This window comes from Aspergillus candidus (genome assembly GCF_002847045.1).
Source record: "Aspergillus candidus strain CBS 102.13 unplaced genomic scaffold BDW47scaffold_24, whole genome shotgun sequence".
NCBI classification, from domain to species: Eukaryota; Fungi; Ascomycota; class Eurotiomycetes; order Eurotiales; family Aspergillaceae; genus Aspergillus; species Aspergillus candidus.
The window spans coordinates 204,524-230,861 of NW_020194029.1; the positions used below are offsets into that span (position 1 = coordinate 204,524).

The 26,338-nt window shown below is 53.2% G+C and overlaps 10 protein-coding genes across 10 annotated transcripts; 5 read left to right on the forward strand and 5 right to left on the reverse strand.

Moving 5' to 3' along the window:
• The first annotated feature begins 119 nt into the window (after window positions 1-119).
• BDW47DRAFT_34576 (protein phosphatase regulator GAC1) lies at window positions 120-2,762 on the forward strand. The gene is made up of 2 exons (XM_024818795.1): window positions 120-171; window positions 366-2,762. Exon 2 carries the CDS (start codon window positions 594-596, stop codon window positions 2,673-2,675), a length of 2,082 nt encoding a protein of 693 aa, XP_024671801.1. The 5' UTR covers window positions 120-171; window positions 366-593; the 3' UTR covers window positions 2,676-2,762.
• An 820-nt stretch (window positions 2,763-3,582) lies between these two features.
• Window positions 3,583-4,875, forward strand: BDW47DRAFT_106369 (histone H4). The gene is made up of 2 exons (XM_024812755.1): window positions 3,583-3,987; window positions 4,251-4,875. The coding sequence occupies exons 1-2, from the start codon at window positions 3,978-3,980 to the stop codon at window positions 4,550-4,552; spliced, it is 312 nt and encodes a 103-aa protein (XP_024671802.1). The 5' UTR covers window positions 3,583-3,977; the 3' UTR covers window positions 4,553-4,875.
• A 167-nt stretch (window positions 4,876-5,042) lies between these two features.
• On the forward strand, window positions 5,043-6,974 carry BDW47DRAFT_106371 (putative mitochondrial carrier protein). The gene is made up of 2 exons (XM_024812756.1): window positions 5,043-5,259; window positions 5,332-6,974. Exons 1-2 carry the CDS (start codon window positions 5,224-5,226, stop codon window positions 6,694-6,696), a joined length of 1,401 nt encoding a protein of 466 aa, XP_024671803.1. The 5' UTR covers window positions 5,043-5,223; the 3' UTR covers window positions 6,697-6,974.
• Window positions 6,975-7,067: 93 nt separating this feature from the next.
• Window positions 7,068-8,097, reverse strand: BDW47DRAFT_106372 (uncharacterized protein). The gene is made up of 3 exons (XM_024812757.1): window positions 7,873-8,097; window positions 7,609-7,767; window positions 7,068-7,499 (listed from the first exon to the last, which is right to left on the reverse strand). The coding sequence occupies exons 1-3, from the start codon at window positions 8,020-8,022 to the stop codon at window positions 7,185-7,187; spliced, it is 624 nt and encodes a 207-aa protein (XP_024671804.1). The 5' UTR covers window positions 8,023-8,097; the 3' UTR covers window positions 7,068-7,184.
• A 277-nt stretch (window positions 8,098-8,374) lies between these two features.
• On the reverse strand, window positions 8,375-9,726 carry BDW47DRAFT_106373 (uncharacterized protein). The gene is made up of 2 exons (XM_024812758.1): window positions 9,421-9,726; window positions 8,375-9,354 (listed from the first exon to the last, which is right to left on the reverse strand). The coding sequence occupies exons 1-2, from the start codon at window positions 9,562-9,564 to the stop codon at window positions 8,752-8,754; spliced, it is 747 nt and encodes a 248-aa protein (XP_024671805.1). The 5' UTR covers window positions 9,565-9,726; the 3' UTR covers window positions 8,375-8,751.
• A 266-nt stretch (window positions 9,727-9,992) lies between these two features.
• On the reverse strand, window positions 9,993-13,920 carry BDW47DRAFT_126025 (uncharacterized protein; the record flags this gene model as incomplete). Its single annotated transcript, XM_024816476.1, has 5 exons — window positions 9,993-10,632; window positions 11,477-11,690; window positions 12,192-12,965; window positions 13,022-13,508; window positions 13,774-13,920. 5 exons carry the CDS (start codon window positions 13,918-13,920, stop codon window positions 9,993-9,995), a joined length of 2,262 nt encoding a protein of 753 aa, XP_024671806.1.
• Window positions 13,921-15,001: 1,081 nt separating this feature from the next.
• Window positions 15,002-15,692, forward strand: BDW47DRAFT_34667 (uncharacterized protein). The gene is made up of 2 exons (XM_024818796.1): window positions 15,002-15,454; window positions 15,528-15,692. Exon 1 carries the CDS (start codon window positions 15,097-15,099, stop codon window positions 15,424-15,426), a length of 330 nt encoding a protein of 109 aa, XP_024671807.1. The 5' UTR covers window positions 15,002-15,096; the 3' UTR covers window positions 15,427-15,454; window positions 15,528-15,692.
• On the forward strand, window positions 15,537-18,200 carry BDW47DRAFT_117778 (uncharacterized protein; the record flags this gene model as incomplete). The annotated part of the gene is made up of 8 exons (XM_024815124.1): window positions 15,537-15,654; window positions 15,703-15,757; window positions 15,810-15,847; window positions 15,901-16,081; window positions 16,145-16,693; window positions 16,784-17,197; window positions 17,257-17,717; window positions 17,809-18,200. 8 exons carry the CDS (start codon window positions 15,537-15,539, stop codon window positions 18,198-18,200), a joined length of 2,208 nt encoding a protein of 735 aa, XP_024671808.1.
• Window positions 18,201-18,425: 225 nt separating this feature from the next.
• Window positions 18,426-20,544, reverse strand: BDW47DRAFT_131842 (putative amidase; the record flags this gene model as incomplete). The annotated part of the gene is made up of 1 exon (XM_024817405.1): window positions 18,426-20,544. The coding sequence occupies exon 1, from the start codon at window positions 20,103-20,105 to the stop codon at window positions 18,426-18,428; it is 1,680 nt and encodes a 559-aa protein (XP_024671809.1). The 5' UTR covers window positions 20,106-20,544.
• Window positions 20,545-26,184, reverse strand: BDW47DRAFT_34708 (uncharacterized protein). Its single transcript, XM_024818797.1, has 2 exons — window positions 25,731-26,184; window positions 20,545-25,675 (listed from the first exon to the last, which is right to left on the reverse strand). The coding sequence occupies exon 2, from the start codon at window positions 25,563-25,565 to the stop codon at window positions 20,985-20,987; it is 4,581 nt and encodes a 1,526-aa protein (XP_024671810.1). The 5' UTR covers window positions 25,566-25,675; window positions 25,731-26,184; the 3' UTR covers window positions 20,545-20,984.
• Window positions 26,185-26,338: the final 154 nt, after the last annotated feature.

Consider the following 26,338-nt stretch of genomic DNA (forward strand, 5'->3'; position numbering starts at 1 on the left):
TCTGTCTATTTTATTTTCTTGTTTTTATTTTTTTTATTATTCATCTTCCTACACTCTTCTCCCTTCCCTACTACTCCGCCACTCATCTACTTGACTCTCATTCCTCTTCTCTCACACCATTGACTTCATCTTGGTCAATGTCACAGCTTCACTAGATGTCCATCCTACAAGGTACGTTCCACACTACAGTCATTTCCAATCGAGACCATATCCTTTTTCATCAGCCACTGCCTCTCCTTTCATTCATCGCGGAGTGCAAATTTTCGGCTTCAGACTCGATCTCCCCCCCTATGTGTAACCTGTCGAGGATTCTCTATGCTGGTTGTCATACTTCTCTCATTTCCTCCTCTCACTGTGGGGTCAAGTGTTCCTTCAATTTGTCAATATCAGCGGCTCCCAACATCATACCACCCCTCCGGTTCTCTTGACAATGGCTCCAAGCTAGCTTGCTGACAGAAAAAAAAAAGACTTTACAAATCGGAGCAACATCTACGGATTGCTCGTCATTTAGTCGCCTTGATCGATCCGAGAAGCAGTTTGGTCTTTGCCACATCGAACTTACTAGCCCTTCCTCTCGAAAGTATTCCGACCGGATGCCATACACAGCTCCGCTTAAGTTGTCGCCGCCCATGCAGCACATTGAAGCCTGCAAACCGTCCTCTCAGTCCTGGCCAGGGTCGCCCACCGTGGATTCCAAACATTCCCGGCTCCATCTCCCTCGCTCTTACTCCTCCACCGCCTATCTGCGGAAACACCGGAGAAGTCCGTCTCACAGTAAGGTACTGGCTTCCCCCGATCACGCCATCGATCATGGAGTCGACTCTCTATCAAGCATCCGGCAGTCCCCGCCGCCGATAACCGATGCTTCCATGCCCCCCGGTGCCTTGATTTCGCCCCCGGAATCTCCATCGAACTCGAGTGATGAGGAGTTCGCCTCCCCTCGTCAACAGAAGGTCCAAATGATGGAGCTCAAGGAGGCAGTGAGGTCGATTGAACAGAGACGGGTCCCCTCCCCGGAGAGAGAGCCACAGCAAATCAACCTGTCGTCGAGCACGATAGCAACCCAAAATGACACCAGGAGCCCCTCTCACCCGCCCCTCTCCAGGGAAGCCCGCAAAATCTCTCACTCGAGGTCCGTCACGGAAACGTCCATCGTTCACCACCAAGAACAAGCGGTGACAAGCTCGCCGGATGATAGTGAAAGGGAGGATGAGCCTCGAGTGAAGCAGCCAATGCTACGCAAGAAGTCAGGAGAGCTCGTGAGACCAGCATTACGCACACCTTCTTCCCTACGGCGTCCGTCGAGCATGCCCGGGACACCGACCTTCTCGAAAGCTGTCCATTTCGATGCTCAGCTCGAACACATCCGCCATTTCCTGCAACTCGACAAGCCGCAAGCCGTCAGTGCAAACACGTCCCCCATCGAGGATTATCAAACCGACGAGTTCCCTTTCCCAACCAAAGCCCCACGGGGGCCGTCTTTTGAATGGGAATTGCGGCTGGAGAATTTCCCCAACGATCAGTCCTCTCGAGCTCTGCAGCGGGTTCGACTAGAACGTCTTTTCCTTTCGTCAGACAAAACCACCCTGGTCGGTGTGGTGGCCGTGGCCAACCTGGCCTTTGAAAAGCACGTCGCCGCGCGCTTCACTTTTGACCACTGGAGGACCATCTCCGAGGTGACTGCAGAATTCAACGACGATGTACGTCGAAAGAGGGTTCAAGACGGATATGACCGGTTCTCCTTCAGTATCAAGCTGAACGACCAAACGCATCTGGAACACAAGACGTTGTTCATCTGTGTTCGATACAATGTCTCTGGCCAAGAGCTCTGGGACAACAATGACCACAAGAACTACCAGGTGAACTTTGCTCGCGTGGCAAAGGATTCAAACGTCTCCCAGGGCCTTCCAGTCGCGCGGCCTCGCCCATCACTTCCGCGAAGCAAAACGTTTACCGGCGCTGGCAATCGCCACTCCGGCCCTTCGGCATTCGATGACTTGTCCAAGGGTGGCTACTTCTCGTTTGGTGAACCGCCGCAGGATAAAAACAAAGTGTTGGACGAGGTGGTGCGCGATACCGACGCAGTCACCCCCATTCGGCGCGAAAAACCGGGATCTCAGGCTTTCAGCAACCGCTATGACTTTGGAGCGTCCTTGACTGCTGCGATGCGAACGAAGCCGGTTCATGATCGCACAACATTAACCACGCAAGCAAAGTCTGTTGAACCCTCTGATACGGGGGCACATGATCCCGTTCGGGCGCCAGGTCGGGTCCTCGACAAAGCCTTGCCAGTCAACAAGGTGAATCAAGAGGTTGCCCGCCCAGAGCCTGTGCAGCCTTCCTCTCTTCTATCCAGCAAACCCCACCATGAATCGTCGGTGTATAAAGAGCTCGTGGATCGATATTGTTTCTACGGCTCCCCAGAATACACATCAGGTGGCACCCAGCCCGTCCCCTTCCACGCCAATGACTCCCTGCGGCAGAAAAGGAAAGACAGCCCTGGTTCCCCCAGCATCTCACCTCACTCTTCGGCGTCCTCGTCTCCGAATCACTCTCCGTCCATGGATGCCACTCATCGGGTCCCCACTTTATCCTCTCCGAAGCCGTTCGAGTACCGATATCCGCAAAACAACTTCATGAAAGAAGCACATACACCGACTGTCATTCGAGGATAAATAACCCCATCTCCCGCACGACTGCAATTTCAACATGTTGCACTTGTGTTCAATGTTTTATTATTATCTTTTGTCCGCATTGTGATCTTTCTGATCTTCTAGGCGCAGTGATGGCGGCCAGCGGACGAACTCTCTTCCATCGTCTGCGTTCTGTTTTCCCTTTCTTTTCATGTTCATGCCCTTCCCCCAGACATGGTGCCATGAATGGCAATCCTACGCGATGTATCATAAACCGCGGGGAACACCCATTCAGGGCTTATTCTGGTTCGTTGGGTTGTGACGAGGTAACGGCTGATAAAACGTTTTTGCTCCTTTTTCTTTTTCTTTTTTTTTTTTTTTTCAAGTTCAAAAATTCCTGATGATATGACGATGTTGCTCTGTGAAATTATTTGATGGACCTTGGCCATTGCCATTACGACGGTACCACGTGGATACAATTCGCATGGGCTCCAAACTAAGCAAAAAACACCTCTCACTCTGCTCTCTGTTTCGACTGTTTTTCTGTTGTATTCTGTTTGGCGCATGCATGGAAGGATTGACTGGGGGCTTTCGTCTTACCGGAGTTAAACAAATGTTTCTTGTGTTGATCTACTTGATCATGGGGATTGGTATGATAATGTGAGGCAGAGAGAATGCCAGACTCTAATACATGGGTGCCTGTCACCAATAGCACTGATAAAGGCTTCGACACTACCTGGTACGTAAATTGTAATTGTAGCTTTCATACCAATGGCGTACTCGGTACAATTATGGACATTCCAGATGATCGGTGGACTACAGATGAAATAAATCACAATAATGCCGGTCAAAAGAACGAAGCACGTAGCATGAAAGAAACGGGAAGAGATCCGCTGCCAAGACCACGTGACCGGGCTACCCGTCCGACACGGGGGATCCGGGGCCAAAAGGCCCAGCAGGAGCACTCCCGAGCACCCGCCAAAACACCGCCTTGAAAGCGGCCGTTCATAACGGCCTTTTTCCCAGCCCTGGCCCGCCAATCAACATCCAACATTGCTTTTGATGACCCTTCCAGATCACTGTACGGCTTAGTCACTCAGTCAGGAAAAGGCAAGTAAATTTCATTGCTCCTGCCTGCCCGCCCGCCCTTCTAAAAACCTATTTAAAGCATTTGCCCCTCTCCCATCGTCCACTCTGCTGCTCTTCTTTTTCTCCCCTTGCAACCTCTTTTATCTGGGCACGCGTCAATCTACCACTTTTCGCCGTCCATCCTCCGATCATCGGCTTTTTCATCAAATCTTATCAACTCGTTGATCGTCGAATTCTTATTTATTCTTTGACAAGATGACTGGACGTAAGTATTTCCCTAGTATTTGTCTGTTCCTGATCGATGATGGGGTCGATGATGGGAATGGGGCGCGGGATGCGGTGAGGACGGGGATGGTGTTGTACGGGGGTCGCACGTGACCCCGTGTGTCCACCTCGCGTCCGCGTGTCGTGATCCTATCTCATCCTGTCCCAACCTCACCTGTCTCCATCATCGATGAATAAGACATCCGTCCTGGCTCAACGTTGGCCATGCTTTCTGTCAACTGATGCTAACATCATCGTCTACAGGTGGAAAAGGCGGCAAAGGTCTCGGCAAAGGCGGCGCCAAGCGTCACCGTAAGATCTTGCGAGACAACATCCAGGGTATCACCAAGCCCGCCATCCGTCGTCTCGCTCGCCGTGGTGGTGTCAAGCGTATCTCGGCCATGATCTACGAAGAGACCCGCGGTGTGCTCAAGTCCTTCCTCGAGTCTGTCATCCGTGACGCCGTCACCTACACCGAGCACGCCAAGCGCAAGACTGTCACCTCCCTCGACGTGGTCTACGCCCTCAAGCGCCAGGGCCGTACCCTGTACGGTTTCGGTGGTTAAATCGTCGTCGATGGCTTGCTCTTTGTCTTTGTTCGGTTGGGCTCGTCGCTCTGACGGATTGTCCGCGGGGCGGGGCCCTCTGGACCGGGCTTTAGCGCTATGGTGTGATGTTTCTTATCGTTTTTCTTGTCTACTTGCTTAATGGGGGTTTTTCTTACCAACTGGGAACGGGGTTCGGAATGGTTCTTTTCAACGGATGAACAACAGCACATCTGCTATGGATTCTTAGGGATTTTTTCGGAGGTCCTTTGATGGAAATCATTGGTATCGATACATTTGGTCTAGCTCTAGCTAGTTTCTAAAAATTCAGATGCTGCCAAATACTACTTTCAATACGATGTAGAGTTGTAGATGAGATCGTGGCAATAAAGATGGCCTGATGGAGCCGTCACATGCAGCGACCGGTTCAAGCACGGACCACCCCCGGCCATGACGTTATCCTTCTCGACACAACGATCAACCTCGGCCGACCTGGTCAGCACATCATATTGGCGAATTCCTGCTCTAGCTCTTGATTTCTCGGTCTAAAACCAGCTTTAATTTTTCTCTCTATCCTTATTCTGCCCATTCATTTTTCTTGGTTTTCCCCCTCAAACCCCCATGTCAAACACTGTATAATAGTCCACCCTTTCACGACCCTTGGCTGAGCGTCTTACGAGGAGACCGTCACAATGCCTGAATACCAAATCTCGTACGATTCAGAGCTGGTATGTAGCTCTTCAGATAAACATTCATCATTTCCCATCATAATAACCCTCTAACCACCCCGTCGAGTGTAGGACACATACCAGCTCTACCACCGCTACGAAGAAAGTCCCCCAAAAGACGACTGGCGCACAGCCGCCCTCCGAGGCCCCGCCCTCCCAGCCCTAGGAAACGCAACCGCAGGCGCCGTCGGCTCAGCAATCTCCAACCTCATCACCTACCCCCTCAGCCTCATCATCACGCGCCTCCAGACACAGAACCAGCGATCTAAATCTAATAAGGAGGGGGAAGGGGGCGACGACGATGAAGAGACATACACGGACGTTATCGACGCCGCGCGCAAGATTTACGCAAAAGAAGGCCTCGGCAGTCTGTACGCGGGCTTAGCCCAAGATACGTTCAAAACGGTAGCGGACTCGTTCCTCTTTTTCCTCGCTTATGGCTTCTTCCGAGAACGTCGCATTAAGGCCCGCTCCGGCAGTGGTGACCGTCGCAGCAAGCGTGTTGTGCTACCCGTGCTGGACGAGCTAGCGATAGGGGTGTTGGCGGGTGCGTTCGCGAAGCTATTCACAACGCCGTTGGCGAATATCGTCGCGCGGAAGCAGACGGCACGGTCGAATGCGAGCACGAGGGAGATTGCGGCGCGGATTCGGGCCGAGAAGGGCGTCCGCGGGTTCTGGTCGGGATACTCCGCGTCGTTGATCCTGACGCTTAACCCGTCTATCACGTTCTTCCTTAACGAGTTTCTGAAATACTCCGTGCTGCCTAAGAGTCGGCGCGGAAAGCCTACGCCGGCTATGGTCTTCTTCCTTGCTGCTATCAGCAAGGCTACCGCTTCGTCGGTGACGTATCCGTTTTCTATGGCTAAGACACGAGCACAGGCTACCTCCGCGAGCCAGCCGGCGCCCTCGCCAGGAAAAGAGGAGAAAGAAGACGAAGGAATATCGCTCGTGCCCCCCATCATCTCCAACGTGGTGACCATCGCTCGGACGGAAGGCCTCACCGCGCTGTACAGCGGCCTCACCGGTGAAGTCGCCAAGGGGTTCTTCTCGCACGGCTTCACCATGCTTGCCAAAGACGCCGTCTACGCCGCCATCGTGCAGAGCTACTACCTCCTGCTGATTGTGCTGCGCCGCTACCCCACGCCGGAGGAGCTGATCGAGCGCGCGCGCGAACAGGCGGAGGAGTGGGCTGAGGCTGCGCGCGAGGGCGCGAAGGATCTGGCGGGCTCGGCGAGGCAGGGCGCGGGGGAGGCGCTTGCGAAGAGCTCGGGGAGTGTTGCGGTTGATATGTCGAGTGGTGGTGGAGCTGCGGGGGTGGGGTCGAACGAGACGGCTGAGATGGTGGGGGATTATGTGGAGGATGAGGCTGCTGAGTGGAAGGGGGGGTTGTATCGGTGGTTTGGGGAGAAGGGGACGGGGAAGGTTGGGAAGAATTGATTTTTTGAGTGTGTTTTGGTATGTGTGTGTGTGTATGTGTACTTGTGGATAATGTTGGATTGCTCTGCCTGTTGTTAGCATCTTCGTATAGTGTCTTCTAATTTGTCATTGTAATAAGGTACTAACGTTTATCATAGTTTGCAATCTATTGTAGGGGAGCGTTGCTCAGATGTTTTCTCCTGGCAAGATTAAGACGGGTGATATTCTCTCATGACCGCCACGCCAAAACGCTGACCGGCTTTTGGTATAGGGCTTGACCTGACTGATATCCCCAACATGTTCTCTAGTGAGCTCCACAGAACTTCAGAGATTGTATACCAACAAGAGTAGACAGAGTAGGCCTGTCCAACAGTCATATTCCAAGTATACCGCAAGACCCCCCACAAAATCCATACATTAATCAAACCCAACAGCACATAAACCCCTAAACCAGCATACCCAAAGTAAACACCCAACCCCCAAGACACCACACACATCCTCCTACCGATCTACAAATCAACCAACCCCAACCTCCCAGCCCACCACCCCCACTCCCTCCTCGAGAGCGCAACGACATCATCCAGCCCCTGCAAAACAGCACTCTTCTGCTCTTCAGAAAGCACAATCCCCCTCCCACTACTCCTCGCACACAGATCATCAACGAGGGTCCTCGCATCCCTCACATCGCGCATCTTCTTCACCGCCGTCGGTCGCAGCCCGCAGCTGTTGATCTTGAAGACCAGCAGGTCGATCTCCGAGATATAGGGGAGGGAGTCGGGGCGGGCGGATGATATGGGGATTGCGGCCTGGGGGAGGTAGGGGGACTGTATGCTTTATTAAGTTTCCTCTTTGGATGTTTTGTGATGTGTGTCACACTACAATATGGTAGGTAATGTGGTAGATGAGGAAGGGAGGAATGTAATGGACACACACCTGCCACGAAGGCGTGATATCAACCTGGACAGCCTTCCCACCGAGCCCTACGTAGAAAAATAGCTGCGCATGTTGCTTGAACGGTGTGTCCGGCAGCGCAAGCAGCTTCTCTTTAACGGCGTTAGGGGCACCCTGGACTGTAATTAGGAAGTCGACGTCCTGTGGACGAGGTATACTGGTTGAGATCTGGATCAGCTTGTTTGTTCTTCTATTGGATGATAACGCTCAAAGTGACCAGTCCACTTTGAAGAGGGTGACACCGACCTCCGTGCTCCGGAAGTGCTCGATGTACTTCCATAGGCTGAGACCGCCGATGATTGCGATTTTGGTGTCGGCGAATTCGGGCATGCTTTTTAGGATGAGGATTACGGCGCCGGCGGCTTGTTCTAGTTCGGGGAAAGTGGGGGCGGACATGTTTGGTGTGGTTGATGGGATGGTTGGTGTGGTGCGTTGGGGTGGTGGTATGTAGGTAAGTAGGGGTGGATGGTGATGGTGGGTGTAAATGGTGTGGTCTGGAGAAGCAAGGGAGAGGTCCTATACCTATCTATATCCTATGTGCTGCTCTTTCCACAGAACGTACTGGAGAGTTTGGGCACTGGAACTGGGTTGTACTGTATGTAGCATTGTGCTCTGGTATGTCCTTAAGCATCTGGTTTCTATATTGAACTACTCTTCAGAGCATTCTTCTGCGTGATTATCACTTGCCCTATGTATCTTCATCATTGACAGTCTATTTGATTGTTATCATACAACAAAGCATTGGTATCGTGTCTCATGTACTGCCACTTTCTTAGTAGCTCGGATTAATGGGTTTTGGGTACAGTTGCCCGTTCCTGATCCAACTGCACATACAATCGGTGACCACTAGGAGTCCCGACAACGTTGATGTTGGGCCGACAAACGGTCTATAGAATCGCGTCTGCGACCAGTCTTTTAGTTCGCCGCTCTGTAAGCGGCGACGCCGTTTGGACTTGGGGATGCGCAGCATAGCTGCAACTTCAGAGAACCGGTCATTGGATATGAGCGACACCCATCACAGGTTGTAACTCTGCCAATCCCGAGTGTTCTTCGGGAAATCCACCATCCCTGTTCTGTTTGAATGGCGAAACTCTAACTCAAGCCAAACTACCAGACGCACATCCGTCAATCCGGCCTGATAGAGAAAAGACCCCCTTTCGACAAACCACGACGAAGTGCGTCCAAATGGGTATACATCTTCGGATCCGCCTGACCCAGCGCCCGATAGAAAGGCCGGTACTCCTCTCCCAGCCGGTCTTCATCAAGAAGATCAGTCCCGTCCACAAACTCCAGCATATAAGTCAAGAGAACCACCCAGTAGTCTTCATAGGCACTCCCGTAATCCCGACACAGTAGGAGTATCAAAGCCTCGCAGTATGTGACGGCACTAGGGATCCAGACGGCATCAAGTGCCGACGAGAAGCGGCCTCGGCCTCGGCCCGGAATCGGCGGGGGAAGTCTCCTGTCGCATGCGAGCATAACGTTTGGGTCCGCGTCGCGTGATAGATCGATGTCTCCTAGGTCAGGAATCGCCCATAGCATGTCCGATTTCCGATGCAAGGACACGGCGAGGTTGTCGTCGATGTGTAGGTGGCTGGTGGGTGGAGGACAGCGGCGGGTGTGGGGCCGAGCGCAGTTGAAGTTCGGCGCGCAGGGAATAAACCCCATGTCTGTCAGGGTGGAGTAGGCGGTTTCTATGAGTGTGTCGGGGACAATGAACGCAGCGTCCTGTGGGCAGTAGAAGTTAGCAACGTTTCTAGGATAGCGGGACTGATGTGTTGGTGGGATACGGACGTCCACTATGGTAGGTACTCCGTAGACGGTTAAAAGATAGTTTCCCCAGAGCAAATTGGGGATGCCTGCTGTGCGTAAGGCGTGCGATGTCGACGCAACGAGGTCATTATTGAGTGGTTGCCCACCGAAGTGGAAATCCGTCATTGTGGAGGATTTACTCGGAGAGAGAGAAGAGGGTCAAGCTTGTTTGTTTGGGTGAGATAAGGCGTGTCGGTGCCGCTCACGTGATTGACTCGATACCAAGGTATATCAGGAATCTACATGGCCCTGATTCGAGATGAGGATGCACATAACGGTGGAGCACAGAAAGTGTCATTCTTGTCGTCAATTAATCTCAGATCCTTCGTGATCACCAACTAATATGCTAGCGTCACCCCACCATTTGGGCATGTCGGCCCCACCAAACATGATAGTGTGGATCCGGATAGCCTTCAGATATGGCGTCGTATTGACAGATCGGACATCACTAGATACCAGTATTGAAAGGAGTGATGTAAATTGCATGCACAAAGAAGAATGGAATGTACACCACCCCAATTCCCAATATATTAGATAGAAAAAAAGAAAAGGTATCATTTCTCCCCCGACCCCTTGCCAGCCTTGTACCACCCTCTCCGGATGGCGAGTTCCTCCAAATTTACAGTCTGTCCGAGGTCGCAGGCCCGACGGGACTCTTCCCAGATCACCTGCGCGATGGGACATCGTCGGAAATGCTTGATGAAGTCCTCCTCCGAATATACGACGCCGTCTAAGTGGTAATACTTGTCTCCCAATTCCGACGGTTCGTTATCCTCGACATATGCCTTGAACCCCACCGCGCAACCTATGCAAGCCACCCCGTACTCGACATGACCGCTAGCCCGATCTACATAAGGGAGGAACGTAGAGCTCCCACGCCGCAGCGGATGCGGGTCCTCAGTGAAGGCAAAATCCAGCAGCAATCTGATCTTATCAATGTAACCGCAGCCGTGGGGCCCGGAGATATGTCCTTCTGCTACGATGTGAATGGGATGTCTACGCCAAATTTCCCCCGGTGAGGCTTTTATCCATTCCGGTATCCGCAATTTCGGCACGCCTTCTAGGTCCTCCGCGGTGAGGGAGTAGTGCATGGTGATCTCATCCACGGTGGCCGCTTCCAGCTGGGGCAGGTGGGACAGGCACAGGTAGCAGCATCGCGTGAAGGAGGTGAGGAAGACGTACCCACCGAAGCGGCTGCAGAAGGTGCAGTCGCGCTGGTACAGCAGGCCGAGGAGATCGCGCAGCGTGTACCATCGTAAAGCCCCGCGGTAGAGGGCATGGGATGATTCGCGATCGCGTCATGATGTCCCTTGTGCGATGGTCTCTCCAGTCCGTTGGACTTTGCGGTGATGTGCAGAATTGAAGAAATATAGTGGGATTTCCCCACATGACCGTCCGATGGAGAGGGGGCCCACTTCCTGCTGGTCTCGTCGCGTCCTTACTGTAACATTGCGACAACACAAAACGGTGGTGTTTAATTCAACGAGTATAACGCTTCAGACGAATCGAAAATATGCTGAGCGGGCTAACCAGCGATGATGTTGTCCGATCAGAAACAGGGAAATACGGATCAATTTACGTTGGGTCCACATTGCCAGATCTTTCTCCACTGTTGGCCCGATTACACTTGGCCGTATCAATCAATGACGTTTCGGGAGAAACGATTACTACTCGGTGTACTTCGTGCAGAACAGCGTCTTGAATCCATGTTCATCGGAAGAAAGCTTTTCGAGAAGTGTATTATCCCAGTCGCGGCGTTTTAGAGTAGGATATATATATGTGTAGGGTAAGCATAATTAAGGCAGAGTACTAACACACGATCAAATCAATAAGCCCATGAATCATCCCATCGTCAACAGCGTAAAGTCCGGATTATGAGTAAAGGTGTAATCGCCGCCCGCCCGGAAGAAAGAGACAGAGAGAGACAAAATTAAGTTAAAAGACAAAAACATAAATGGAAAAAAAAAAAGCCAAAGGAAGAGAGACAGAGAGAGGGGGGGAGAAAAACCAGGCGAGAGGGGGTAAAATCCAAATCTACATCCCAAGAACAGCAAAGATAAACATGACCCCAGAGATATTCCACCACAATGGTACGGATAGCGAAACACCCGCCGCGGTGTGCAGTGGTGTGTCTGGCGTTGTCGACGATGAAGGCGCTCTCGTTGGGGAAGCTTGCGAGCTGGTTGGGGGGATGTTCCCTGGGCGGGATCTCGACGGGGAGGAACCTGTACCGGGACTAGAGGAACCGGTGCCTGGTGTGTTGTTAGCGTTTCCATTGTCGTTTTCGCTGTGAAGTTTAGATGTCGTTCTTGCTGAAGACGCAAAGCTATTGGTGACAGATGATGAAATTGATGTGGTTGAATCAGAAGCAGAGTGTGTAGTGGTAGAAGAAATACGCGATGTGATATAAGCAGAAGCAGAACTTGAGTTGACAGATGACGAAGTTGACGTGGTGGAATCAGAGGTAGAGTGTGTGGTAGACGAGATACCTGATGTAGTGGATGTAGTGGAAGCAGAAGCAGAACGTGTTGTGGTAGACGAACTTGAAGTGGTAGAATCAGAAGTAGAGTGTGTGGTAGACGAACTTGACGTGGTTGAATCAGAAGTGGAGTGTGTGGTAGACGAGATACCTGATGTTGTAGAAGCAGAAGCAGAATGCGTTGTGGTAGATGGAACGCCCGACGTGGAAGTCGATGTCAAAGAGGTTGAAGAATCACTGGTAGACGCAGAAGAAGTTGCGATTGTCGACTCACTGGTACTTGATTTGGTGGTTGTGGTCGTCGACGAGCTTGATTGAGCAGCCGACGAAGACTGCGCGGCGCCATCGTCCCCGCCTGAGGACCCCTTATCATTGCAGAAGTTGACCCATTGCAGGAACTCTGGGATCCCGCCACTAGGGTCTCCTAAGCCACCTAGGCAGCTCTCGCATTCCTCCCTTTTCTTCATGAAATTCGAGTCCTCTTCACAGAGTTCGGGATCCTTGCCGATGTTCTGGCCATCCTCCATAACTTCGTTGCAGGGAGGGTAGCAGATTTTGGGATAAGAGCCCTCTCCATTGTCTCGTCTCCATATGAAGGCGGGAGATGAGCGACGGTAGTATTTGTCGCTGCCGATCTCATCGACATCCGGGAAGCGGAAGATATCATCGCTCAGCCCAAACAGCGCAGGCTCGAGATTGAAGTACCCCTTGGAAACATTGTACGTCCTGGTCTCTGGGTTCTCAGTCTCGTTCCAGACTTGGTTGTGGATGTAGGGCGGGCTCTTGATGCACTCTTCGGGCCGGCAGACGTAACTTTCTGGCGGAATGCCGGCCTGGAAGTTGCAGTTTGCGGCGTCGCCGCTCCGCTTCGGGCTACAGAGAGTGCCGGGAGGACAGCCCCAGGTGTAGTCCGTTGGGAGTGGTGCAGGAGGTGTATAGGTTGGATTTACGGGAAGAGGTGGGCAGCGCGAGACCGTTTGGGTTGTTGTTTTCGTGGAAATGGACGTGGTGCCTGCGGATGTGGTACCCGCAGATGTAGTGCCGGGGGCTTTAAAAAGTCAGTCTAGATACGTTCGGGTGGGAATGCAGTGGTCTTTAGCTTACCAGTGACCGTGGACCCTGAATCGGTTTCCCCCGGCTGTGTAATGATGGACGTGACCGTTGACCCAGGAAGAGTGGTGACAGAACCTGATATCGTGACCGTTTTTGGCGGCACGACCGATGTTTTGGTGATTGTAGGCCCTGACACAGTTGTTCCTGGCTGCGTGATGACCGACGTAACTGTTGATCCAGGGAGAGTCGTGACCGACCCTGATACCGTGATTGTCTTGGGTGGCGCAACTGATGTGGTGGTGATAGTGGTCGCCGGGGCGGTAGTCGTTATGGTACTTCCTGGCAATGTCAAGGTCGAGGTCACAGTCGACCCTGGCAGGGTGGTGACCGATCCTGACACGGTCACCGTCCTGGGAGGCACCACGGACGTGGTCGTGATGGTGGAACCTGGCAAGGAGACTGTGGTTCCTGGTTCTGTCACCGTGGCTCCCGGCTCTGTCACCGTGCTTCCTGGCTCCGTCACCGTGGATGTCGCATTCTGAGTAATGGTTGTTTCACCGTCCCCGATCCCAATGCTGATTGTCACAGTCACAGTGAACCCAAAGCTTTTGGTTATGGTTGTTATCGTGTGGTCTGGTGGAGCTGTAATAGATTGACTGGGACATTGGAAGTCCGTGAAGCTTCGGGTGATCGTTACCGGCTCATCAGTCACTGTAATCGTGGCATTGGAGCTTTCGGTAACTGTCCGTGTCTCTGCAGGAGGGGTGATGGTGACGGTTTTTGTTTTGTGTGGGGGAGGCCACAGGGTCGGATGCGAATGTTCCTCTGATGTGGTAGACGGGGAGGAGGTTGTTGAAGGGGGAGGAGGCAATTCGGACGTCTTGCTTGTACTGGTGATGATCGGGGGAAATATTGTGGTATATGTTGTCAAGCTGGTTTTGCAGTCGCATGCTTTATCATACGCCAACCATGTTTTCCATTCAGTCAACACTCCTCTCTCTCCTATCTCTCTTCGGACTTGCATTTGCTCCGACGCATCATCCCCTGTGCCCCACACAAAGGAGGCTGCCATCAGCAATGGCATTGCCACGCGTTTTATCTTCATGGTTGCGAAGTTCAATGAATTCAATCTTCAATGATGCGATATGCGAGATAAAGAACTTAAGGGAGTCAAGCTCTATGCAGTGCGCATGTCATTTAGCGACCATCAAAGGAGTTGTTTGATTCAATGCTATCCTCGTGTCAGTATGAGCAGGCCGTAAGAAAGATAAAGAGGGGGGGGGACAGAAGGTGTAATTGGGTTTTTCTTCCACCCTGCTGCTAGTACCCTAGCAACCGATGTTACCTTACGATTGACGGTCTTTGATAGCGGCTCATACCACCTTACCTCCAACTATTGCTGCTCGAACTGGGGACGCGTGAACAAAGAAAAAGGAACTGGACACAACCTTAACCTCCTGGGGTCCAGTGCGACTCAATATAGGTTGTTTGTGGACTAGTTCTCTCAGCCTCGTGCTGTTGTGCCCAGACGTCAACACGAAAAAAAAAAAAAAAAAAAAAAGGAAACAAACGAAGAATGGAACAATACGAGGCCAGAACACTTGGGTTCATTTGAGAGGGCCCTGCAGAGACCTGCAGATACGTTGGATAGGAGCAGATTCATTGCTGACTGCAGGAAGAACACGGCGAATCACGTCATTCCACTACACGGCGACGGGCTGGGATGTTGCATCTCTCTCCGACAGGGGTGCGTAGTGATGGTTTGTTATCATGACTGGGGAGGGGTTGGCTAGAATGGATGCTACAGAGCGGGAATTTGCGATACCCCTCATTCGACCAAACCACCATATCCAGAACTTGACCATGATCGACCCAGCTGGGACTTTCCTCTAGGACTAACACGAAGCTGAACGAATAACCCCTCCACACGTACATGCAGGATGTCTAGCATCCCCTCACCTCGTTACCACTTGCAGCATTCTGCCCGAAGCCACTGCATCTGAGGCCCAGGGTCTGTCCATTAAACCCTCACTGCTAATGGATCCCACGAGTTCCCCGCACCTATCGCAATCGGCGTTGGTCAGAAAGAAGGGAAGGGCATCCCCAGCCTTGCAGATGGCCCAATCATGACATTGGTATCCCTGTTCCCGCTGGTCAGGCAAGAAATCCCAATGACCTTCCAGGCCGGTCTGGTACCCAAGCAGGCTGGCAAACAATTTGCCGGACGAGAAGAACGAACAAAGAGCCTCGTCGGCACGCTGCGTCAGGGATCTCCGGCTTGGTGGTGTCCTCTCATCTCCTCCTGTCTCCTACCTGTCATTTCCTTTTTCTTTGTCTTTTGTCACTTTTTTGGTTTCATTGCCTTTTTCCTTAATCTTATTTTTAGGTTTTATTTGCCCAACTTTCTCCTTGGTTTGTCTCTCTGCGTGCCTACCATCGTCTTGGAGGCCCAATGATTTCTCCCAGGTAATACTGTACACTCCTGTAAGCTATCGAGGGCATTGTAAGTGACCAACTATCTCTGGACAGGCTTTCTTCTAACACCACACCCTTCTAGGACGTCATTATGCCGCGACATACTTGGCTTGCGTTCTCCCTCTGGGTGGCCCTGGCCGACTGCCTGGGGCCGGCATGGACGGGGACTCAGGTCGACTTGACCGTTCTCAACTGGGACAGGTTGCGCGGTATGTTCTTCGGGGACTACATAGCGACGGTAAGCTGATCACACGCAGTGAATACCATCCGCGATACCGTCTACCTCAACGGGGGCTCTCTTTGGTGGCAGAAGTAGGTAGGCGATCCTCCGCGTGGCCGCAGCGATCGACTAACAGTCCCATAGAGAATACTCCGACGACCAACCTGACCTGCGCCTAGACAGTAAGGTTCCGTGCTTCTCGTCTACCCAATAGATGGAGTCTAACAAAGGACAGACACCGCGGAAGCAAATGTCTACTACTTCGGTCTCGGCGAAACTTTTGACACTTCAACCACAAACCTAACGGCTCTGCTCCACGTCATGCCCACGACCGGAGTTCAATCGGCCGGCAATCTCGCCCTGACTTACTTTGACGGCGCCATGTTTGCCAACGATGAGCAGTTCTATCTCTATGGGTATGCGTCATCGGCGCTCTCCAAGCGCATCAGTTGGATTGGTCACCGCTAACCCATGACCAGAGGAATCACGCGTAAATTCGACGACGATCCACCACCTGCCGAAGACTATACCATTGGCTACGAGCGTTACGAGTACGACGGGCATCGCGAGAAATGGCGTAGTGGGTTCCGCGGCGACAAACTCGACAACGACGTGACAATGTACGTTTCCAACGGCGCAAGTGTCTCTGCACCGAGCGAAAATCTAGGGTTCTACTTTAGCGGAATACAGAGGAAAGATAGGGGTCCTATCTACCTTCACGGCATTCATGATAATATGACAGAGATAACCGAGTCGGACACATTCGTCACGGTTGATATGTCCAAGATGCGAGGCAACAAGTGGGCGAACCACACCTTGCCAGAATATGTGGTCGGTCGCGCGAATGCGGAAGCCGTCTGGGTGCCTGTGTCGGGGAAGGGCATCGTGGTCATTCTCGGAGGAGTGATCAATCCAGCTGCGTTGGATGGGTGGTCCACCCCAAGTAAAGAGGACCAGAGCGAAAGTAAGAAAGTGAGCCCAGGGTTTATGGAGAGCGTCTCTGTGTATGACGTTGCCGAGAATAAATGGTACTGGAATCTTCATCTAAACCTTCTTCGCCCTCTCACCCTCTCACCCTCTCTTTTCCACTTGATAAATCGGCTAACGTAGCACTGCAGGTACATCCAAAAGACCACAGGCGACATCCCTCCCCAGCTAGCCCGGTTCTGTTCCGTTTATGCCAGCGCGCCAGACGATTCCTCGCACAATATCTACATCTACGGCGGCAACAATGGCACTAGCCCCCTAGATCCCCCATCCGATGACGTGTACGTGCTATCGCTTCCATCGTTTGAATGGATCAAGCTATACAGCGGGGTAAAAGAACACGGTCGCACCGGCCACCGCTGCGTGAAGCCGTATCCGGATCAGATGCTCGTGCTGGGGGGTCAGTATATGGACGTAACCAAGCCTCTAGGTGGGGGTTTCATCCAAGTACTCAATCTCAACACCGGTCGATTTCAGAATAAATACAACTCGGCGCACGAAGAGTATCGTGTGCCGAATATGGTAGCTGGAAGGATTGGCGGGGGGTGAGTAGCTCTAATCACCCTCCCTTTGAACGATTGCTAACAAAGTAAATGATCATTAGCCCGGCAGGTGGTGCCACCAAAACATCGCCTTCATCCTGGACAAATGACTCTCTCGCCTCCGTCTTCAAAACGAAATACCCCGGGACGATAAAGACGTGGTATCCCTACCCACAAGTCCGCAGCGTCCACGAGAAAAGGGGCACCAAGTTCCCGGGCTGGGCCGGCGCCATCATCGGCGTCGTCCTCGGCGTCATTCTCATTGCGTGCGCGCTGGCGTTCTGGCTCATCCGGCGGCGCAGAAAGCAACAGCAATATAGAAGCTCGCATAACCCGAGTATCAGCGAGCCCGATACCAGCACCATGACGCGAGTGGCACGATGGATACAAGGCTCCGGCGGAGACTCCGCAGTACCCAAATCGGGCGACACAGTATCGACCGAGTATGGGGCGCAGAGCGAGGGAACAGCCGTCTCGCGAGGATTTCTGCCTGAGGTTGGGGGAGAGCCTGTTCATGAACTTCGTGAGTCCCCTCTTCTTTCCCATCCACTTTTCCCCTTTCTCTCTATACAAACACGCCATAGAATGGCGAAGATGCTGATGGATAAAAACAGCCCCAGAAACAACCAAAGTCTTCCCCGCCGAGCTGCCCACGCCTTACAACAAGCCGGATTCTAGCCCCGCGCCGAGTTCCACGGGTGGAGGATTTCGCTCGCCCGTGTCGCCTGCGACGCCGGGAGAAGAGGGCAGTAACCAAGAGGAAGGGCGTCCAACGCACGGAAGACAGATGTCCAACGTGTCGAGCGCGCCGTCAATGTCTATCGCGGACGTGATCAGCGAGGACGGGGAGAAGGACACCAAAGGACACGCCATGAGACCCAGTATTGTGTCTAATTTTTCGGAACTGAGTAGCACGCCTTCTTCGTTCTCGGAGCAGGGGACTTGGACTGGACTGGGGATAAATGCTGACGGGAAATTGAGTCCAACCCGGGAGGATAAGGAATGAAGCATGATAACTTTTGGACTCATGCTGATGGATGGATCCGGGGGGGGGACTACTTGTTTGATACAATTCTGTTTTAATACCCGTTGATTAATTCGATGGTCTGCGTTTGAATATAGCCAACCAGTATATAATACCTACTACCTACACGTCACTACTCAGAGCCATATTTAATAGCATTGTAATTTTCCACTGATGCTTTTATACATAATGCATATAGTGCATACACTACAACCGACTCCCAACCACCCTCCCCCTCTCAAAGACGGCAGCAGCCCTCAAAACAGCCTCATCCTCCCACCTCCTCCCCACAATCTGCATCCCAACAGGCAACCTCGCACCCGCATCCCCGACCCCAAACCCACACGGCACACTCAACGCCGGATGCCCCGACACATTAAACGGACACGTATTAGCAACAACCCCCACAGCAGCCCTCACCCTCTCCATCACCCTACCACTCCCCCCAGGCTCCAAATTGCGCATCGCAACCGTCGGCGCCGTCGGCGTAACCAACACATCGTACTCCTCCAGCGCCCTATCATACGCCGCCCGCAGCTCAAACACCTTCCGATGCGCCTTGCCCATCACCCCAGGGAACGTCTCGCTCAGATAAGCCCCGCAGAACGCCAAGTTCGCCACGCTGGGGTTCTGCGCTGTCGCGGTCGCGTACATGTCGCTGTCGAGCGGCCAGCGCAGTGTCCCCAGCTGCGGCACCCCGTAGCTCAGGTATCCCGGTGTGCTCTGCGCGCATGCGTACTCGCCCATCGAGGTGCGTGTCGCTGCTGTCCAGATTGCGGGGCCTTCGGCGTGCATGGGGATGCTGATCTCTGAGACGACGGCTTCGCCGTGGGACGGGAAGAGCGTGTACGCGGCGTTGCGGACTGTGTCACGCACTTGCGAGCTGAGGCCGGCGACTTCGAAGGATTCGCGGATGAGGGCTACGCGGAGGGGCAGCTGCGACTGCGACGGCTGCGCGAGTAAGGCTGGGTAGTCCTTGACGTTGTGGCGGAGGGGCGTTTCGGGTGTCATGCGCGCGTCGACACCGTCGTAGCCGGCGAGGACTTGGAGGAGGACTGCGATGTCAGCTAGCGAGGAGGCCATTGGGCCGAGGTGGTCGATCATGGGAGATAGCGACAGCGCGCCTGTGTAGGGGATTAGGCCGTGGGTGGGCTTGAGCCCGTAGACGCCGTTGTAGGAGGCTGGGATGCGGACCGAGCCACCTTGGTCGCCGCCGATGGCGAGGTCGGCGCGGTCGCCGTAGGAGGGGGGTGATGGGGGGACAGGGACGGCGTTCATGCCCATTAGGCTGCCGCAGCCGCTGCTGCTGCCGCCGGCGGAGAAGCCGTGGGCCCAGGGGTTGTGGACGGGTCCGGTGGCGGCGGAGAAGGAGAGCGGGGAGGCGGAGTACATCTCGCATGTTGCTGTGCCGGCGATGGAGCCGCTTGCTTCGAGGACGCGGCGGACGACGGGGGCGTCGATGGGGGAGAGAGGGTATTCATTGCTGTGATGGGTGAAGAAGGAGGCGGACAGGCCGGCTGTTGTTGGGAGCCCCGCGACGCTGATGTGGTCTTTTATGGCGACTTTGCGGCCGTGGAGGAGGGTCGAGGCTGGGCGAGCGGCACGGATGTCGCACCGGTGGCTCCAGGCGTTCAGTGGGTTGGCTTTTGGTGAGGGCTTCCAGAAGGTGCGGGGTGAGATTGAGGGGGTCGGGGATAGACCTGGGTGGAGGTAGTCTGGGGAGTTGGCGATCTGTCGGTGGACGGCTTCTGCAGACTGGAGGAGGAGGAGGTAGCTTTCTTCCTCGTCGCCTGGTTGTATGCTAATGCCCCAGCGGGCAGCGAGTTGGTGGAGATATTCGGGGGTGAGGTCCGACTGGTAGTTGGAGGGGAGCGCTACTGTTGACATTGTGCTTGATGTCTTGTGGTGAGGTCGTGGAAAAGAATTACCACTCGACTGCAAAAGATACCATGATACTTTCGCGCTTCGTGAGTAATCTTATGTGGCAACACTGGCTTATCGGGTGATTAGTGGTGAGTGGGAGGGTATATCCTGTGGGATGCAGAGTTGGAGAAGAGTTGGAGTCATCCTGCGGCATTTATCGGAGCATTTGATAAGATGGAGCAGGTTGACAAGACAGAGAGAGCGTTATTCAGCTCTGAACTGATTGCTAATATGCCAGCTTCTTCAGACCATTCATGGGTAGGAAGGATAGTAGATGTTTCTCATTCCCGTTGACTAGATTTCCAGATGAAAAGCCTCGCGCATCTGAGAGTTTGATGCTGATACGGAGAGATACGGAGCAAGGCTGGGCGTTCTCCAACTGGGGTCGATAGAATATGTATTTGGAGAAGGCAACCCAATTGAAGCTTATCACTGATCAATCAGAAGTCAGTTAAATTGCGTCAATAGATCCCTCGTCAGATCCCTAGAATTTGATATCCTCGCTATTAGAATATAACATCAAGCAATGGCGCCAAGTCCCATGGGAATCACAGCATTTTTAAGCACAAGAAAGATAGGGATTAATAAGATCCATCCATAAAGCCTGCTCAATGAGATAGAGAAGAATAGAACCATAAAAAAAAGAAACAGAAAGCTTGAGTGAGTAGAACAAAACAGACCGCATCTATTTTGTCTTCCTCGTGCAGATAGCATAGAAACAAAGAATTATTGGGATCAAGAGCATTATGAAATCAAACTAAGCAGTCAAGACGCCATCCATACATATCATCATCATTATCATACTGGTAATCGTGAATCGTGAAGCATGTGGGGATACCCTCATCACACACTAGCAGTCCGACGCTTCTCACTCGGCTTCTGCGCATACGCAATCAGCAGCCGGAAACCAGTCCCCCGCTGCTGACACTCGCGGAGGACCTTGCGCTCTGTCCATATGCTGAGGCCGATGTCGCCGTTCGGCAGCACCGGGATCTCGTAGCACCGCGTGTACCACCACCTGCCGACCCGCGCGACGATCTTGCGAATGGATTCGTCGTTGGACGGAGACGGGGACGGGTCGGAGAGTAGATCGCCGAGAGATAGGTCGGTGTCGTTTGAGGAGGATTTGCCGTGGAATTTGGCCGGCACGTCGATCGAGGACGTAGATGGCATAGAGAATATGGTGGAAGGGGTGGCTGTCGTGATGCGAGTGGGGTGGTGAGAAGACGAGCCGGACGAAGACCCCGACGAGCGGACTATCATCCCTGCGACGGGGATGCGCACCATGCACCGTCGCAGGTTGTCGAAGCCGTGCTTCCCCAGCAGGCGCTGAATGCTGTCGCTGGCTGGTTTGAGGCTGATGCTATCATCTGACAGGTATGTGCGCTCCTTTAGTTTTCGCACCGCCTTGCGCGTGCGGATCCCCATGTTGACCATGTCCAAGTCCAGCACGCTCATCTCCATGTACCCCCCGGGGCGCAGCACGCGTTTGCACTCTGCTACGATGTTGCACTGAATACTTTCGGGACTGGCAGCGGGGAAGCGCAAGATCGTGGCGGCGAAAAAGCCCCTTGGAAAGGGGAATTGAGTTTCCAGGCTGGCGTGCTGGATGGTATGGTGATTTGATGGTGGAAGCCAGGCAGCGGGATGTTTGGATGCGGTGGGCGCCGGTCCGTCACTGAAATGGTAAACGTCTGCGTTCGGGTACGTCAAGGAACAGTAGAAAGACCAGTCATCGTTCCCCAGCCCATCGATCACAAGGATCTTTTCTCGCTCCCCACTGCTCACATGATTGTGGGATGGGCTGAAGAGTACTCGCCCGAAAGAGAGCCAACGGCTTGTCATGAGCGACCCAGATCGGATGTTGGTTTGCGCGGTAGGGCCCTCCCGGTCACGCTCAGCAATATCGAACAGGACCGTATTCCGCTGTCGGCAGGTCTCGAAGCTCGGGGACGGGTTTAATGACGGCAAGCTCAGAACGCTGTTCTGGCTGTCTGCAGGCGGAGTCGGGGTTGAAGAGCTCGGTCGGTCCTCGCTGCAGTTATCGTCTCGTTCATAGCTGGCAATGAGATCGCTGTATGATTGTTGGGCCGATGGAACAAAGGATGAGTGAAGCGCGGCCGCAATTCGAGATCTGCGGAGTCGTATGGAGCCATTGCTGGACCCCGGCGACGCTGGAGTGAAAGCCACCGTCGGATGCTCGGCCATGGGAGCAGGGACCCGATCATCTGCAAAACCATTCATTCCAGCTTGGAGGGTCCGACTAGCCCGGGTCGCTAGTTGGAATCTCTCGTCTGCCTCGTGTTCATCCGAAGCCATGGATCTAGTGGTTTCCGGGGAATACAGCACGTGGTCGATAAATTCATCAAACTCGCGCCAAATCTCATCCTCAGTCAGTGCCGAATGGGGCTTAGGGATCTGGGCAGTTACTGCAGCAGAACTGTCAGAGCTACTGGAAGCTGAGGGTGTGGAATTCTTCCGGGGAGCCATTGTAAAAAACTCATTCTTTGAGTAAGGACCAGTAAGGAAATCGAGGGGGTTTGCTTGGGAGGAGGTCCCAGAAGGCTGGGAGTGGTCGAACCCAGTGTGCAATCGTTGGACGTCCTGCTTATCTGGTTTGATTCGGCTAGATGGAGAGATTTCAATTTGTCGATCCGTGACAGGCGCTGGGATTGACGGTAATTCGATCACGCTGAATGGCCGAGAAAACGACTCCATTGCCGGTCGATGCTGTCTGTCACGCTTCGAAACAACTCGAGGAATCCGTCCGATCGACGCCAGACGGCTAGGACGCGAGTCTTCCGGGCCTCTCTCGTGCTCTTGATGATTGGGACGTTGAGTGAAGTACACCTTTGAAGGCGAGTGTCGTCCAGAAAATTCTCTCTCTAGCTTTGGAGGAGAAGGAAGTAGTATGGACTGGCTGGGCTTTTTAACGTTCAAGGCTGCCGGGACCTCCACAGGTGAGACAGGTGAGACAGGCTCGTCACTAAGAGGAGATTCATCAAGAGTTCGGATGACATCCTCCAAAGGCTCAGAATCGGAGTCCACAATGGCATAATGCGCTACCGGCCGTTGCTGTGCGGATGGCTTTACCATCGCGCGGACCTGGGATGACGGCTGGATGGTGGATGTTGACGGGGGCTCGCTGTTTGCTGGCTTGTGGCTTTTTTGAAAGAAGGGTAACTTTAAACCGAGTCCCTTTTTAGTAGGCTTCTTCTGCTGGTGTTGCTTCCCATCCGGTAATCCCATAGCCGAAAAACGTGTAGCGATGGTTTCCTGAGGTCGAAGCTGCTTTGGATTGGGAGATTTAGACGCCTGTGCTTTCTTTGGGGGTGGGCCTCCATATGCTGGTCCACCAGCTTCACTGGCATGGGTGTTTGATGGAGCATTGGCTGAAGTCTGGGAGGTCGACAGCCATTTTGCGGTCATAGTGTCCCCGGCACTGCGTGTCATACCCAGACTTTCGGTGGAATGCCCAGGGACAGCTACCAGGCTTGCAGTTGAGGCAGTACTAAAACCTCCTATGCTTTGCTCGCTCTGTGTTCTGGCCAAACTCGCACCATCCCCACCGCCACCGTTAATCACCACAGGCTCAAGGCGGTTCAAAAGGAAATCATCCAATTCAGGCGCACCGGGAACACTCCCTTTTCGGCTAGTCGCAGATCTGGTTGTACTCGAGGTGGTGCTAGTGGACCTTTCCCGGGAGGTATCACTGCTGGTGATGCTTGACCTTCGGCCCCGGTGCGCGTATCGCCCATAACCTTCGTGGCCAGTCCCCGCAGCTGGGCCCTTCCGCGCGGATCGACTATCCGAGCTTATGTCAAGCTCGGCTTTGGACTTTTTGGGGAAGAGACCGAACTTCCGAGTCTTCTCCGGGCTTGGAGACTTCTGTGACTTCTGCTCCTTAGTCAAGGTCCGCAGGGCTTTTCGAGGAGCATCTGGGGAGGTGGGCGTCCGGGACATCGCCGCTCGCGATGAGCTTCTCGAATGTGCTGAATTAACAGATGTAGCAGATTTGTTAAGTGCCAGATATGCCGAACCCGTGCTTGGACTGCTTTCCAAGGAATCGCGACGCTTATGGCTTGTGACCGTGCCCGGTGAAATGTTACTCTTCACCACAGGGGAGGGTTCCTGCTCCAAACGGTGGGTTCCATATCTGCTTGGCCGGGAGGGTATTTGAGAGCCATTCGTAACGACCCTCAACCCATCTTCTCTAGAAGGTCTGCGAGGCTGAGCAAAAGACTTTACCTCCTTCGGCACAGTTTGACTGGCTCCAATATTGGGTCTCGCCCCCCGGGGCAGATTTGATTGGGCAGAGGGCCCACGGGGTAGCATACTGCTAGATCCTGCGGCCGCTCTCCCATTTTCAAGCTTGGCAGTGGTTTCCTCGGTGCTTTCTTTACCTAATGATATCATAGACCCTGTTGGCTGTGCCATGATGGGAGATCCAAATCCTTTTGGATCTAAGCTACCGCCTTGTGAAACTGACGGCGGCTGCGGGGAGAACCCTGGGAGCCGCGTCTCGTATGGACTAGGCTGCCGTAATCGAGACCCCTTGACAGGTTGGACAATTCCTGGAGAAACCGATGACAACGTTGTTGGTGTAGATGTTCTGCTCCATACCCCTGGTGAGCTAGAGTATCTCGTCGAAGGACTGCTGGCAGAAGCGAATGCCGGAGTAGGCGGGGGTAGGTTCTGCATGTTCAATGTTGTCCGCAGGCTGGCAAGCTCTTTTGGACCATGGGATCGCTGCTCTGGTGGCTCAGTCGACATCTTCTCAAGGGGTGAATACCGTGTAGACGTTGGGGTAGGGTGACTCCGGTTTCCAAATCCCGTGGAAAGGTTTGTGACGCTACTCTGTCGAGAACTGTTCGGGATCACTAGGTTCAATTTCTCGGGTCGAGTCTCCGCCGCATCTTCTCGATTCATTGCCGTATGCTGTCCAATGGTCGGCGCCTTTCGTCTAAGGACGTTTCGTGGACGGTTGCGGATCGGCTCTTTCTTTTCACGGCCGACTGCGTTCTGCTGCTCCGGAATTGCGTGGGGAGTCTGCACGTTTTTATGACTCGCGATCAACTGGGCGGTTTGAGGCAAAGCCGACGGCAGGAGATGAGTGACGGTACGGGAAGGCAAATACGAGCGAACCTCATGGCTGGATGGTAAGTTTGTGGGTCTTGTCGGCGCTGGGACTTGACGAATGTCTTCCGCCTCCGACAAAGATGACGCTCTACTGCCCCTGGTAGAGAGACTAGCCCGCTTTGAGCTCTGGATCCTGGACAGCGATGACTTAGAAGATACGAGCAATTTCTCAGGGGCAGTCATCACAGGTGATGGCCCGTTTGGCGACTGAGATGCAACATCTTTTAACCGGGGTATTCGACCGGCACTAGACTTGTGCGACGGCATGGTGCGACCTTGCTCCATCCGCCAGCTAGTCCGAGCACCGATATTCTAGCGACTGTGGTGATATCGTATAAGTATAAAATCATTCCGTCAGATAATCATCTTATTGTTTTGAATGCAGCGTGAGCCGTCTGTCTCTGTCAGCTTGATGCAAAAGATAGCAAACGCAGCCAGGGTCCCACTTACAATCTATAGCATACCACCAATTCTGTACGGAATCCGGCAGTGCAGTATTCCAAATAAGAACCGTATGATAAAAAGGATATGGAGAAGAACAAAAGTAAAGAAAGCTCAAGTGTCTATAAACCGGACCTCAAAATGGTCAAGCCGCTGAGATAAGCACGACACCCGAAGTCATGGGCATGGCAAGGGGAAATATCTATATCAAAATTCCCGAGGTAGATTTAATGCGATAAAAATATGCAAATGGTTATGGCCGCGCCGTGGGTCCGTCCTCTATCCTTCACAGAATATATATAGTTGAGTCAATCACCCGGCATATGCACAGGCTCCGCCACAGTGTCGATGGTGCCACTATCCACTGTGGCTAAAAGGAATGCACCGGGAGTGTTGAGCTGGGTCTGCACGACCACGTCAGAGAGATCCAAATGCCAAGAAGAAAAAAAAGTCAGACAATAGGATTTTAAAGATGACAGAAACCAGCTGCATCAAAGAAAATGGAAAGATCTAAACGATCGAGGATATCAAACAAAGAAAGAAACAAGGAGAATTTCTATGCTGTCTCATTTTCCTGGCCGGGACAGATCTGGACTTTTTGAAGGGCCAGGGCCTGT